The 15,288-nt window shown below is 39.4% G+C and overlaps 1 protein-coding gene across 8 annotated transcripts in view; it reads left to right on the top strand.

Annotated features, from left to right (window-relative positions):
- The window catches only part of LOC126272523 (alpha-N-acetylglucosaminidase), a 382,435-nt gene extending 367,541 nt beyond the window's left edge, over positions 1 to 14,894 (top strand). For 7 of the 8 annotated variants that reach the window (XM_049975433.1, XM_049975432.1, XM_049975431.1 and 4 more), the window contains exons 18-19: positions 5,334 to 5,472; positions 14,398 to 14,894. In XM_049975433.1, coding sequence (XP_049831390.1) covers positions 5,334 to 5,472; positions 14,398 to 14,482 — 224 coding nt within the window. In that variant the 3' untranslated portion in view covers positions 14,483 to 14,894. Of the gene's footprint in view, positions 1 to 5,333; positions 5,486 to 14,397 lie in introns of all 8 variants that reach the window. The other variant, XM_049975439.1, reaches the window with a different exon arrangement.
- Positions 14,895 to 15,288: the final 394 nt, after the last annotated feature.

Raw genomic sequence — 15,288 nt, 5'->3', positions numbered from 1 at the left:
AGCTGCGTTGCACAAGAGCAATGTTTTCTGAAGCCATGCTGATTACGTGTCAATAGATCGTTCCCTTCGAGGTGATTCATAATGTTTGAATACAGTATATGCTCCAAAACCCTACTGCAAACCGACGTCAATGATATAGGTCTGTAGTTAAATGGATTACTCCTACTACCCTTCTTGAACACTGGTGCGACCTGCGCAATTTTCCAATCTGTAGGTACAGATCTATCGGTGAGCGAGCGGTTGTATATGAGTGCTAAGTAGGGAGCTATAGTATCAGCGTAATCTGAAAGGAACCTAATCGGTATACAATCTGGACCTGAAGACTTGCCCGTATCAAGCGATTTGAGTTGCTTCGCAACCCCTAAGGTATCTACTTCTAAGAAACTCATGCTAGCAAATGTTCGTGTTTCAAATTCTGGAATATTCAATTCGTCTTCCCTGGTGAAGGAATTTCGGAAAACTGCGTTCAATAACTCCGCTTTAGCGGCGCAGTCGTCGATAACAGTACCATCGGCACTGCGCAGCGAAGGTATTGACTGCGTCTTGCCGCTTGTGTACTTTACATACGACCAGAATTTCTTCGGATTTTCTACCAAATTTCGAGACAATGTTTCGTTGTGGAACGTATTAAAGGCATATCGCATCGAAGTACGTGCCAAATTTCGCGCGTCTGTAAATTTTAGCCCATCTTCAGGATTTCGCGTTCTTCTGAACTTCGCATGCAACCTGCTGGCCTGAAGCTGCACTAGTGGACAATGTTACAGCAGAAACTGTGACTTTCGCTTTTGTGTCATATTGGGTGTCACACTTGGGCTGTCCGTTACACACCATGACAGGCAGAGAACGACAATTTGAATCTGACCAGTTCAGACAACTCGTGAAGTTGTGAGGCACAACTCACCACAAAATGACAAGCTATCACTGAGGCATTAATGGGATGATAAGGCAATAGCATCTCTCACTTAAGGCAGCGTTAATGTACCATAACACTGAGTGGACCAAGGCCCTTTCCATGGTACTGATCCACCTCAGAAACACTTTCAAACCAGATCTAGATGCTTCTTCGACAGAACTGGTGTACGGTGAGATGTTGAGGCTTCCAGGAGAATTCTTGGAAACAAATGCTCTGTCACAATGAAGGATTGATCAATTAGAGTTCCTACGCCAACTGCAAGAGCATGTGGTCCGAACATCGTGTTGCAACATCGTGTAGTTACATAGTGTTGTATGTTTGTGTTTAGAAACAATCACACCGTCTAACATTTCGCACCAGCCATCAATGGTGCTGTGTTTATATATATGTGTTTCGGCCTTTTTTATTATTTGATTATGCTTATTATCCTTTGGTAGAATTTTGCACAGAGCATAACTTAATCATAGCTAACACTTGGTTCAAGAATCATAAAAGAAGATTGTATACATGGAAGAATCCTGGAGATACTAAAAGGTATCAGATAGATTATATAATGGTAAGACAGAGATTTAGGAATCAGGTTTTAAATTGTAAGACATTTCCAGGGACAGATGTGGACTCTGACCACAATCTCTTGGTTATGAACTGTAGATTAAAACTGAAGAAACTGCAAAAAGGTGGCAATTTAAGGACGTGGGATCTGGATAAGCTGAAAGAACCAGAGGCTGTACAGAGTTTTAAGGAGAGCATAAGGGAACAATTGTCAGGAATGGGGGAAAGAAACACAGTAGAAGAAGAATGGGTAGCTCTGAGGGATGAAATAGTGAAGGCAGCAGAGGATAAAGTAGGTAAAAAGACGAGGGCTGCTAGAAATCCGTGGGTACCAGAAGAAATATTGAATTTAATTGATGAAAGGAGAAAATATAAAAATGCAGTAAATGAAGCAGGCAAAAAGGAATACAAACGTCTCAAAAATGAGATCGACAGGAAGTGCAAAATGGCTAAGCAGGGATGGCTAGAGGACAAATGTAAGGATGTAGAAGCTTATCTCACTAGGGGTAAGATAGATACTGCCTACAGGAAAATTAAAGAGACCTTTGGAGAGAAGAGAACCACGTGTATGAATATCAAGAGCTCAGATGGCAACCCAGTTCTAAGCAAAGAAGGGAAGGCAGAAAGGTGGAAGGAGTATATAGAAGGTTTATACAAGGGCGATGTACTTGAGGACAATATTATGGAAATGGAAGAGGATGTAGATGAAGACGAAATGGGAGATAAGATACTGCGTGAAGAGTTTGACAGAGCACTGAGAGACCTGAGTCAAAACAAGACCCCGGGAGTAGACAACATTCCATTAGAACTACTGACAGCCTTGGGAGAACCAGTCATGACAGAACTCTACCAGCTGGTGAGCAAGATGTATGAGACAGGTGAAATACCCTTAGCCTTCAAGAAGAATATAATAATTCCAATCCCAAAGAAAGCAGGTGGTGACAGATGTGAAAATTACCGAACTATCAGTTTAATAAGTCACAGCTGCAAAATACTAACGCGAATTCCTAACAGACGAATGAATAAACTGGTAGAAGCGGACCTCGGGGAGAATCAGTTTGGATTCTGTAGAAATGTTGGAACACGTGAGGCAATACTGACCTTACGACTTATCTTAGAAGAAAGATTAAGAAAAGGCAAACCTACGTGTCTAGCATTTGTAGACTTGGAGAAAGCTTTTGACAATGTTGACTGGAATAATCTCTTTCAAATTCTAAAGGTGGCAGGGGTAAAATACAGGGAGCGAAAGGTTATATACAATTTGTACAGAAACCAGATGGCAGTCATAGGAGTCGAGGGGCATGAAAGGGAAGCAGTGGTTGGGAAAGGAGTGAGACAGGGTTGTAGCCCCTCCCCGATGTTATTCAATCTATATATTGAGCAAGCAGTAAAGGAAACAAAAGAAAGACTCGGAGTAGGTATTAAAATTCATGGAGAAGAAGTAAAAACTTTGAGGTTCGCCGATGACATTGTAATTCTGTCAGAGACCGCAAAGGACCTCGAAGAGCAGTTGAAAGGAATGGACAGTGTCTTGAAAGGAGGATATAAGATGAACATCAACAAAAGCAAAACGAGGATAATGGAATGTAGTCGAATTTAAGTCGGGTGAAGCTGAGGGAATTAGATTAGGAAATGAGACACTTAAAGTAGTAAAGGAGTTTTGCTATTTAGGAAGTAAAATAACTGATAATGGTCGAAGTAGAGAGGATATAAAATGTAGACTGGCAATGGCAAGGAAAGCGTTTCTGAAGAAGAGAAATTTGTTAACATCAAGTATAGATTTATGTATCAGGAAGTCATTTCTGAAAGTATTTGTATGGAGTGTAGCCATGTATGGAAGTGAAACATGGATGATAACTAGTTTGGACAAGAAGAGAATAGAAGCTTTCGAAATGTGGTGGTACAGAAGAATGCTGAAGATTAGATGGGTAGATCACGTAACTAATGAGGAGGTATTTAATAGGATTGGGGAGAAGAGACGATTGTGGCACAACTTGACCAGAAGAAGGGATCGGTTGGTAGGACATGTTCTGAGGCATCAAGGGATCACCAATTTAGTATTGGAGGGCAGTGTGGAGGGTAAAAATTGTAGAGGGAGACCAAGAGACGAATACACTAAGCAGATTCAGAAGGATGTAGGTTGCAGTAGGTACTGGGAGATGAAGAAGTTTGCACAGGATAGAGTGCATGGAGAAGTGCATCAAACCAGTCTCAGGACTGAAGACAACAACAACAGTTACAAGATAACTCTGATGTTTTGTTTCCTGCATTTTAAGTTATTTTAAATTGCAAGTTTGGAATGATCGAACAAGCCATATATTTTTCACTATCTCCAGTGGCTGTGGTCAATAAGTCTAATGTTTATATTGTTTGTTGCAGTTTTTGTGTAGTGTGGCTCTGTCATATTGAGTACACGCAGGTTCTAATGGTCGAACAACTGTCTGCCGAGCTTATACTGACACTGGACGTATGTGTCTGGCATGTGATCAAGGTTTATCAACAACTGAAAATAGAAAGAAGTAGTGAAATACTTTGTTACGGATGATCTAATGAAGTACTAACTTAAAAAGCCATTCAGAGTTCTGGAAATAAATTACTCACACTTTTCTGACTTTTACACAACAACAGAAAACTTGATAACCAGCAACAAACTTTTCATATCAACTGCATTGTGGGTTCAAATAACTTCTCTTGGAGAAGTCAAAATATGAAGAATGCTTAATGAGCTGTAATAATGGACAACATTCATTGTCCTGAAGAAGGGCAGGCCAGTCTGATTTCCAAAATATGAAGTTTAAGTAAGTTGACAACTGCCAGTGCTTACCATGAGATAAGAAGAAGGGCCTTTTAAGAATGATGCCATAATTACCCAAAGAACACAGGGTGCTTTATTAGGACATTTGTGGTTAAATGCATGTAAAATGTCACAAGATGATATTTGGTACTCTTATTCCATCGCCGTTGTGCTATTGTAATCTTTGCAAAAACAACACAAGAACAATGGAGTTAGCCCTTTTCCAAAATGACATTTTCTTGAGATAACTACGGGCATACTCATTCAGTTCACAGCTGCTTACAGTCTGACTTGCTGTTGTATTATTTGTATGGAGGAATTCTACGTGGAATAAATTTGTTTTCCTTCGGTATCTCGAAACATTCATTTTGGTACTTAGCCCCTTTTGAATTTGCAGTCTTCATTTATTGACTGTTTTCCATTTCTTTGTGTACATTCTTCTTTATTTGTATGATGCATATTACTTCATCTATGAAATATGAATATCTTTTGGCCAAGTGATCTGGCACAGTATTAAAAACAAGGAACTTGCTGTTAGGAAGAGTGGACTTCAAATCCCTGCCTAACTATCCAGATATGTGTTTTCTGTAGTTCTCATAAATAACTTAGGGAAAATGCTAGGATGTTTGTTTTGAAAGGATGCAGTCAGTTTACTTTCCAATTCCTGTCACTTTGAAACTTGTGCTCCATCTGTAATGATCTCAGTATCAGTTGCATATCGAATCATAATATTTCTGTGAATAATATGTTCAACTTCTCTCATCTTGTGCTTTAATTTCTGTTGTATCTACAACAAAATGAGGGATCTGTTGTTCTTGATGCTCAAGATCCCATGTTTTTATCCTTGTTTTCTCCAGGACTAGATGGAAGGGTACTCCTAAATAATGCAGCTCAATACCAGTCATCAGTGTTTTTAAATTATTGCTGTAAAATGTACAACATTTATATGCTATTCATAATATGGCTACTCTGCCATTCTCTTTTGGTACTCCCGCAAAATAGTTGTTACTTATTCTACATACACACAGTGTATCTCTGTTTGTGGTACTCACTGAATGCCCTTATTCCTTGCAGGTGACAGCATTGCCCTAGCAAGACAGATTCATGCACGCTGGCGGAACAGAGCACGAGTTCTAAAAAAGTTGCAGAACAGAAAAAAGTCAAACCATAATCTGGAAAAAGAATCCAAGGAGCCCGAGAAGTATCTGAAATGGTAAAGTTGCCAGGTGACATCTTGTATTTTTATTGAAAATGTTATGTAGCCTGCAAACAAAGAATGTGAGAATTTTAAGTTCTCTGAGGTGACTGTAATTTCAAATTGCGTGCAAAAAAAATTGAGGGACATATATATTTCAGTACATTATTTTCTTTGTGTAAGTGATCAGAAGAAATATTTTTAAAACAGTGTCCGCTGGATGTGTTTCCCTCTCTCTCTCTCTCTCTCTCTCTCTTTCTCTCTCTCTCTCTCTCTCTCTCTCTCTCTCTCTCTCTCTCTCTCTCCTCCCCCTCCCTCCCTCCCTCCCTCCCTCCCCCCCCTCAACACCCACCCCCTCCCCCCGCCCCAGTCAACATTGTCAAAAGCTTTTTTGAAGTCGACAAATGCTAGAAACGTAGGTTTGCCTTTCCTTAACCTATCTTCTAAGATAAGTTGTAGGGTCAGTGTTGCCTCGTGTCTTCCCTTGTTTCTACGGAATCCAAACTGATCTTTCCTGAGGTCGGCTTCTACTAGTTTTTCCATTCGTTCGTTAAGAATTTTTGTTAATATGTTTGCAACCATGATTTATTGAACCGATAGTTCCGTAATTTTTGCACCTGTCAAACCTGCTTTCTTTAGGATTGAAGTCTAAAGGTATTTCACCTGTCTTATACATCTGGCTCATCAGATGGAAGACTTTCATCATGGCTGGCTGTTCCAAGGCTATCAGTAGTTCTAATGGAATATTGTCTACTCCCAGTATCATATCTCCCAATTCATCTTCATCTGTGTCCCCTTCCATTTCCATAATATTGCCCTTAAGTACGTCACCCTTGTATAGACACTCTATGTACTACTTCCACCTTTCTTCTTTCCCTTCTTTGCTTAGGACAGGTTTCCCATCCAAGCTCTTGATATTCATACAGGTGGTTCTCTTTTCTGCAAAGGTCTCTTTAGTTTTCCTGTAGGCAGTATCTATCTTACTCCTAGTGATAAATGCTTCTATATCCTTACATTTGTCCTCTAACCATCTGTGCTTAGCCATTTTGCACTTCCTATCAATCTCATTTTTGAGACGTTTGTATTCCTTTTCACCTACTTCATTTACTGCATTTTTATATTTTCTCCTTTCATCAATTAAATTCAATCTCTCTTCTGTTACCCAAGGACTTCTACTAGCCCTACTTGATCCTCTGATGCCTTCACAATTTCATCTCTCAAAGCTACCCATTTTTCTTCTACTGTATGTCTTTCCTCTGTTCTTGTCAATTGTGGCCTAATGCTCCCTCTGAAATTGTCAACAACTTCTGCCTCTGTCAACTTATCCAGTTCCCATCTGCTTAATTTTTTTTTTCAGTTTCTTCAGTGTTAATCGACAGTTCATAATCAATAGATTGTGGTCAGAGTTCGCAGCCGCCCCCGGAAATGTCTTTTAGTGTAAAATCTGGTTCCTAAATATCAGTCTTACAATTACATAGTCTATGTGAAACATTCCAGTGTTTCCAGGCCTCTTCCACGTATACAACTTTCTTTCAAGATTCTTAAACCAAATGTTATAAGTTATATTCTGGCTTCCTCTTTGATTCCTTACCCCCACTCCATATTCATCTACCACTTTTCCATCTCTTCCTTTTCCTACAATCGACTCCAGTCCCCCACGACTATTAAATTTTTGTCTCCCTTAACTAATAACTTCTTTTATCACATTATACATTTCTTCATTATCTTCATCATGTGCGGAGCTAGTTGGCATATAAACTAGTACTACTGTGGTAGACGTGCGCTTCGTATCTATCTTGGCTACAGTAATGCTTTCACTATGCTGTTTGTAGTAGCTTATCTGTGTTTCTATCTTTTTAGTCATTATTAAACCTAGTCCTGCATTACCATTATCTGATTTTTTATTTATAACCCTGTATTTACCTGACCAGAATTCTTGTTCCTCCCTGCCATTGAACTTGACTAATTCCCAGTACATCTAACTTTAACCTACCCATTTCCCTTTTTAAATATTCTATCCGAGCTACTGAAATAAGAGATCTCGCATTTCCCGCTGTGATCTATAGAACGCCAGTTTTGTTTCTCCTGATAACAACTTCCTTTTGAATAGTCCCTGCCGGGAGATCCGAATGGGAAACTATTTTACCCAAGAGGACACCATCATCATTTAACCATACAGTAAAGCTGCATGCCCTCGGGAAAAATTACAGCTGTAGATTCCCCTTGCTTTCAGCCGTTCGCAGTACCAGCACAGCAAGGCTGTTTCGGTCGATGTTACAAAGCCAGATCAGTCAATCATACAGACTATTGCTGACGCAACTACTGAAAAGGCTGCTGCCCCTCTTCAGGAACCACAGGTTTGTCTGGCCTCTCAACAGATACACCCCTCTTTTGCGGTTGCACCTACAGCATCTGTATCATCAGGGCATGCAAGCCTCCCCACCATTGGCAAGGTTCATGTGTTATACCTGAAAATACTTTTTCAGTTTTCGTAGAAAAAGTTACAGTCAAAAATGTCAGATCTGATTTCTAGAATGAGTGATCAAAAGTTTACGAATGATACCCTTGCAGGCAATGCTTTCTTCCTCCTCTTCTTCTTCATAACATGAAAACTACGTCAGTGCTATGTAAGAACTCAAAGCACTATACTTTGCCTCTGATTCTGTATTGTTCACTGCAATTTGTATAGATTTTTCACAGTATACATCAGAATCAGTGGCAGTTCTTGAGAGGTTAACTAAAGAAGCAATATTACTATTCCTTCATGAGCTCATTATCTGAACTACAGTTCATCTGTAGCATCAGATGAAAATCGTCTTTGCTTTTATTGTGTACATTATTTATTCCAGAGCAGATTTTTTTTAAAAAAAAAGAAAAAAAAAGAAACACAGAACAGTTATTATATAAGTAACATGGTTTCAAAGTTTTGTTTTTAAGAAACATAACCAAAGACTTATTTCACAAATGCTGTTGGTTTCATCTTCCCAAAAACTTACCACACTCAGTGTCAGTAGAGACATCCATAATCTAATAAATAATGGAAGGAGTAAAGGTTGTCAATGGCCATATTATTCAGGCCTTGAGCAATTGATAGCACATAACAAAGGTTGAAACTGTCATTACGCTTTTGAAAATTGTCCACCCTTGGAGATAACTGTCTAACAAAAACCAACACCTGCACATGTATATCTACATTTTCGTGACTGGTAACATAGCCCAATGCTGCAGCCTCACTGGTGTGAGGGGTTGTTTTGAGTGGAGTGGCTGAGAGTAACAAGGAGGAGAGAAGGGAAAGGGTGGACAAAGGGAACTGAAGGTGCTGCCTGAGGGAGAGAGACATCAGTGAAACAAGATAGGGACATGACACATTATGGAAAGGGAAAGTGAATTGGGAAGGAGTGAGGACTGGGTGATAACACAGAGGAAGCACAGACCCCAGAGAGAACACTTGATGTTGGTTTGTGGAATAAAGTGGGAGGCATGGGGGATATGGGTGGATGTGTGTGGGCCAGGGACAAGGGCAGGGGCTACTGAAGATTGAGGCCAAGAAGATTGCAGGATCAAAGGATGTGTTGTAACGGTGACTCCCATCTATATAACTCAGAATATTTTTCTGAGGTTGGGGGTGGGAAGTGGCACACATCGTGCAGCAGCGTTTACATTGAGCATGGTTTGTTCAACTCTTGTTCTGTCAGTTGGTGGTAAGATTTGCTCTTGGGTATGATTTGAGGATAACTATTCATTTGTGTGGACAGTCATTTGGTGATTATCAGATATAGACTCTGCTGATCATCTCAGATAAAAGTATACAAAAGTATGATATAAAATTTCAAGAGAATATTCAGAAACTTCAAGTTTTATATTAAAAGCAAAAAATCTGGTAGACAGAATAAGTTTGCAGTGGATGAGTTTTCACAAGGTCATAGGAAGAAAAATCCACAATTATATCTGGAAAAAAAGTTTCGAACAGTAGTGGAATTTTCTGATTGAAATGGAACAGCCCATTGGCATGGGCTTCAGGGACAAAATGCTCAACAAAAAGCTTGGGGCGGTGCAATGTAATCAAATAGCAGGAGAAAGATACGAGCTCATGTGGTAAATTGTAAAGACTAGTGAAATACTGAGTGTATTATTTAATACACAGGTGATACTTGATGTGATAGAAATCATTCCTGAAAATTTTAATAGTAGGAACAAAATACCTTTAAAGAAATGCGTATGATTATCACTGAGGAAGTGTTTAAGAAATGGAATGGCTGAAAATTCAAAGATTGCCCTATTCTGGAAAGAAAGCTGTAGTAATGTGCGCTATTGGAAATGAATCTGGATTAGTGTAAAGTGGTATCACATTTTTTATTGGGCAAAAATGCAGTGCAGATTACCAGTCTGAGAACAGTGCTGAATGGGTTCAGAAGTGTTCTCCAAAACTTATCCAGTGATCATTGTAGATTAGGCTCTGCATCACAAACAAGAAATCCGGTATCACAAAATCTATTTGTGAAATAAAAAGAGGATTTTGTTATTTAATGACTGGGAAACAGTAACCTAGAACACCTTATTGTTAGAGGAACTTACGGGTCTACAGGAACACATGCAGCTCCACTTTAGTTCACAAGAATTACAATTGAAGAGTGTATTGTGGCCCCTGGACAAGGAAATTAACTTACATGGCTACTTGTGGCAGACTATGAGTTCAGTGCCATTGAACTTATTTGGGCTTTATCTAGAACAAAATAAACTAGACATTTAAGGTGTATAATATGCGACAGCTCTACCACTTCACTCTACAAAAAATTCTCCAAATTGTCTGGAGGAATTTGATGATTCATCACAAAATACAGCAGATATGCACAAAGTGTTCATTGTCTCGACATGTCAACAGAACCATTGTTAATTCAAGTAAATGAGTGTAATAACAGCAATACCTTGGGCAGTAGTTAAAGTGATTAAGGTAGTTTTCTTTTCCTGATTCATCGTGTTGTCCTGGAAAATTGATTTCAATCCCATTGTTCCACATCATAGATTCACTGTTGCATGTGCAAAACACATTTCATTTTATGTATTGAGAGTTTCTTGTATATTGAGTCTTCATGATCAATTTCCATTTTACTGCATTTAAAAAGCCAGATTCTTGCCCTCTATGGGTAACAGCCACTGTACGCAGTAATGCATTGTCAGAACATGAAAACAAAGTTTCCACTCTTTGCCGGTGGAGTAGGCACCTGTTGTGCATTACAACAGTTGCAGCGCACTAGGGTGACAACCTCACACCCCACCACGGTCTTCCATGACTGCTTTACTAAAGACTTAACTGACAAACAGGGGGATTATAAATAATTTAAGGAGTAAAGGTAACTACTCACTAAACATTCATTAATTAAAACTTCTGGGCTGAATTGCCGTGGTCCATATATAAAACTTCTTCTCCGTCCTGATTTTTCAATGCCTACTGCAGGCAACATCTTCCGAGGTGAGTCAGTGACTGGCTGCTAGGCGCTGGAGGTCCCGCTTACATAGAACGCTTTGATGTCTCGCGTCTTTCACTGATTTTAAACTTTCACTAATTTTCTTGGTAAGTCGAAAGGTTGTCTCCACATGAAACCTTGCCAAAACTTTCCCAATACGGTCCGTGATGTTATGAATATATGGAAGATAAACTTTTCCAACCCACGGTTGTTGTTGTCATGTATTTTCAGACACTTTTCTTCTAGGGTGGAGTGCTCTATCTATCTCATCATCAGTGTACCCATTTCTCTTGAAAGCTGTTGGCAAATGACTTAATTCATCTTGCAAATAAATTGGCTCACAGATGTTATTAGCCCTGTCCACTGAAGTTTTATGACTCCTCTCTTCTACCTAGGTTGATGATTTGAATCCTTATGTAGATAACAATCAGTGTGCGTGTCTTTCCTATATACCTTGTGCCCTAAAGTCCCATCTGCCCATTTAATAACCAATACATCCAAAAAATTCATCTGTCCATTACTCTCTTTCTCCATGGTGAATTGTATCTTTGGGCTGAAACTGTTTAAGTGCACCAAAAAATCACTTAGTTCCTTTTCAGCATGGTTCCATATCACAAAGGTGTCATCCACGTATCGATACCACTCCAAAGTCTTTTTTTTTTTTTTTTTTTTTTTTTTTTTTTTTTTTTTTTTTTTTTCTGACTGCAGCATTGTTGTTCGAAAAATTTCATAAATAGGTTAGCAATAACTGGGCTCAGAGGGCTACCCATGGCCACCCCATCAATTTGTTCATAAAACTTGTTTTTATATTGAAAATAAGTTGAAGATAGACAATGTCAAAACAAAGCTATTATATCAGCCAGAAACATATCAGCTATGTAAGAAAGAGCTTCATCAACAGGGACCATGGTGAACAAGGATACTACATCGAAACTGACAAGGCTGTCACTTGCACTAACTGTGATCTCCCTCAGTTTTTCGATGAAATGCATGGAATTTTTAATATGAGTGTCAGTTTTACCTATATACGGTTGCAACAAAGAAGCAAGATATGCAGCCAGCTCTTGAGTAGGAGCCCCAATGGCACTTACTATCGGTCTCAATGGGACATTGGGCTTGTGAATCTTAGGTAACCCATCCAGTCTAGGAGGTTAAGCTTCCGTTTTGCAAAAGTATTTTTTATCTTCTGTAATCATCTAGTTTTAATTAATGAAGATGCCGGCCGTGAAAGGTTATATGTTACGAACTCTCCAAACAGTTCACTGAATCATTGATCGATACAAAAACAAGATGGAATTTCGTAGCTTTCAGACGAACCCTCCTTCAGAATTATAGAGCATACATACAAACACGTACAAGTGCATATCTGCATTTTCCTGGTCTGGTTGGCTGTATTGTGCTGAATTACAGTTCAACTGGAATGAGGGCACCCCCCTTTTTTTGAGGAAGGGGTGGAGGGGAGATTGGGAAATGGTGACTGATGAACTGGAGGGAGAGGCACAGGATAGGAGTGTGGCACAAGTGAGCTTGTTCTGGCCACAGGCAGGGGGAACTGTGAATGGGAACATGTAGGAGTGGGTTGGAAGGGTAATATAGAATACACAGGAGGCTGTGAGTGCAGGATGGGTTGTGAGGCAGGGGTGGAGATTTGTGTGGGACAGGAAGTAGTGGAGTTGGGGCCATTAGGATTGAGGGATTCAATGATGTGTTCAAAAATGGCTCTAAGCACTATGGGACTTAATATCTTAAGTCATCAGTCCCCTAGACTTAGAATTACTTAAACTTAACTAACCTAAGGACATTACACACATCCATGCCCAAGGCAGGATTTGAACGTGTGACCATCGCAGGGTGTACATTAAGTACACTTTCAATTATTTACTGCACAAGTACTAAACATTGTACAAATGTCATACATATTGCATTTTGAAGAGAAACTCTGAAAGTTTGTTTACAAACATTCGATTTGCAAACCATGAGTGACTCAGCAGATGTCAATAGGGTAATCGAATTCTTGCCATACCCGTCCCAGCATGGCATCGTCGACTGCAGCAGTCGCTTCCCTTATTCTCTCCAAGAGCTCTGCTACATCACGTGGTAAAGGCAGAACATACACCAGATCTTTAATGTGTCCCCACAGAAAAAGTCACACGGAGTGAGATCTGGCAATCGGGGAGGCCATTTCATGAAACAGCTGTCCACTTCTGTAGTGCAGCTGATAAGTTAATGTAGCAGCTCCATGTTCAACTGCCCATGAAGTTCACAATGAAAATGGGGTGGAGCCTCATCCAGCTGAAATATGAACTGAGAGTCCCATTGCATTTGAGGCATCAGCCATTGCTGCAACATATTCAAGTAGGTTCTAAACATTGAACAGCTGTAGCACACTTGTTTTTGTTGAACTCCCAACACACAGAAAGCTTGTTCTGCACCTGAACCCGCCTTGTTTGCGACTAGTGCTGACTATCATCAAATTACCAAATTCCGCTGTGCGCTGTGGTGGTATATGTTGGTGGGGGGGGGGGGGGGGGGGGGGAGACCTGTCAGGGTTTCTCTTCAAAATGGCATAGGTATGATATGTGTTTAATGTTTGGTTCTTGTGCAACAAATAAATGAAAGTGTTCCCCGACTTTATGCACACCCTGTATAATACTCTCATAAGAAATAAAGTTAGACGTTTCATGATAATGGCGTCGTCATACATGCCAACGTTAGAAGCTCGAAGCCAAGGCCCAGTCATTATGAAATGGACAGTTGTAAAGGGATACTGGGTTAAATGCACAGAAAGAAAATGATTATAAGAAAATGTGCTGTAGGTTGTATGAAACACTCTCTTTTGATAAATGCACTCCATGTATTCATCTGCATCAAGCACTTATTTCATATAGAGTGAAAATAGTGTAGAGTGCTGATGGAGCATGTTTTGAGTCCGTCAATATTCTGTTTTTGTTAGTCAATAGGTTTCCCTTATCCATTCTACATGTTTCAGGTACTTATTTCAGACAGAAAAACTGTGTAACAGACCGAGATTCAAACTCGGGACCTTTGCCTTTTGTGGGCAAGTGTTCTACCAACTGAGTTACCCCAGTGCAACTCACAACCCATCCTCACAACTTTACTTCCTCCTGTACCTTGTCTCCTACCTTCCAAACTTCACAGAAGCTCTCCTGCAAAACTTCCAAAACTAGCGCCACTGGAAGAAAGGATATTGCAGAAACATGGCTTAGCCACAGCTTGGGGGTTTTTCCAGATTAAATTGTCACTCTTCAGCAGAGTGTGCGCAGATGTCAAACTTCCTGGCAGATTGAAGCTTTCTTCTGCCAGGAAATTTCACATAATGCGTACTCCACTCCAGAGGGAAAATTTCATTCTAGTGACAGAAAATATTCTCTAATGCATTTCAAGTTCTTATTCAAAAGTAAAATCTTATGTCATTATAAAAGACATTTATTGATTATGATTTATCTTTTTATTATAGGTTCAGCAATATATGGACAGGCTTCTGGAGAGAATTATTCCAGTCATTGACTTCAATGCTGCGATTCCGTGAAACAGATAAATAACAAATCGAAGAATAACTTGATAAAAAACTTTGCTGTACACTGCAGCTGAGAAGTCAGCTACCAGTTGACAGTAATTTTATAATGACAACATGTTACTGTGCATCAAATATGATTCAATTTTCTTGCATTTCTATTATGAATAATGTTATATACAGTATGAAGCATTAATTAGTCTGTGCAGCATTGCATTATATTTTTTACTAAAAATATTGTGTGTTTAGAGAACCAGAATTTTTGTGCCAGTGATGTAGCAGTTAACATGTTTGTTTTTATTTGACAATGGGATCTTTGATAGTTTTCTAGAGGTAGCACTAATAATTGGCAAAGAACAAACTTTATTCATTTATGCAGTTGTTGTTAATAAAAGAAAAGTAAGCATAATTGCTAGCTTAATTAAACATTTGAAAAGTAATGTTAGCAGTATTTTGAGAACTCCCAATCATATGACATTATTGGATGGGATTACTCAGTTGCACATGCGTAAAGATTCTTCTTCCTCCTCACACATTAGCCAATTCCTTGTGAAATGTGTGTGGTGTTGCAAGTGGAACTGTTTAGCGCAGATGACTGTGGTAAGTCTGTGTCCAGTGTCAAATTGTGCTTGTGTTGTTGACAATGACAAAGAGAGAATTGATCAGGAAATTGAAAGTCCCAACTTGTACCTTACTAATAGCACCAAGGGAATTGTTGAGGTTTTGCATGCCCGTTAGAAAGAAGAACCAGCATAAACAGGGTTAGATCCTCTTGCTTCATGAGACACATTACCAGGGAGCTTTACCATTTAACCCAATAATGTGGAATGTTGT

This window comes from Schistocerca gregaria, chromosome 5 (assembly GCF_023897955.1).
Source record: "Schistocerca gregaria isolate iqSchGreg1 chromosome 5, iqSchGreg1.2, whole genome shotgun sequence".
Taxonomy (NCBI): domain Eukaryota; kingdom Metazoa; phylum Arthropoda; class Insecta; order Orthoptera; family Acrididae; genus Schistocerca; species Schistocerca gregaria.
Note: the sequence above shows the minus strand (reverse complement) of the source record. Positions and strands in the feature narration are given on the sequence as shown.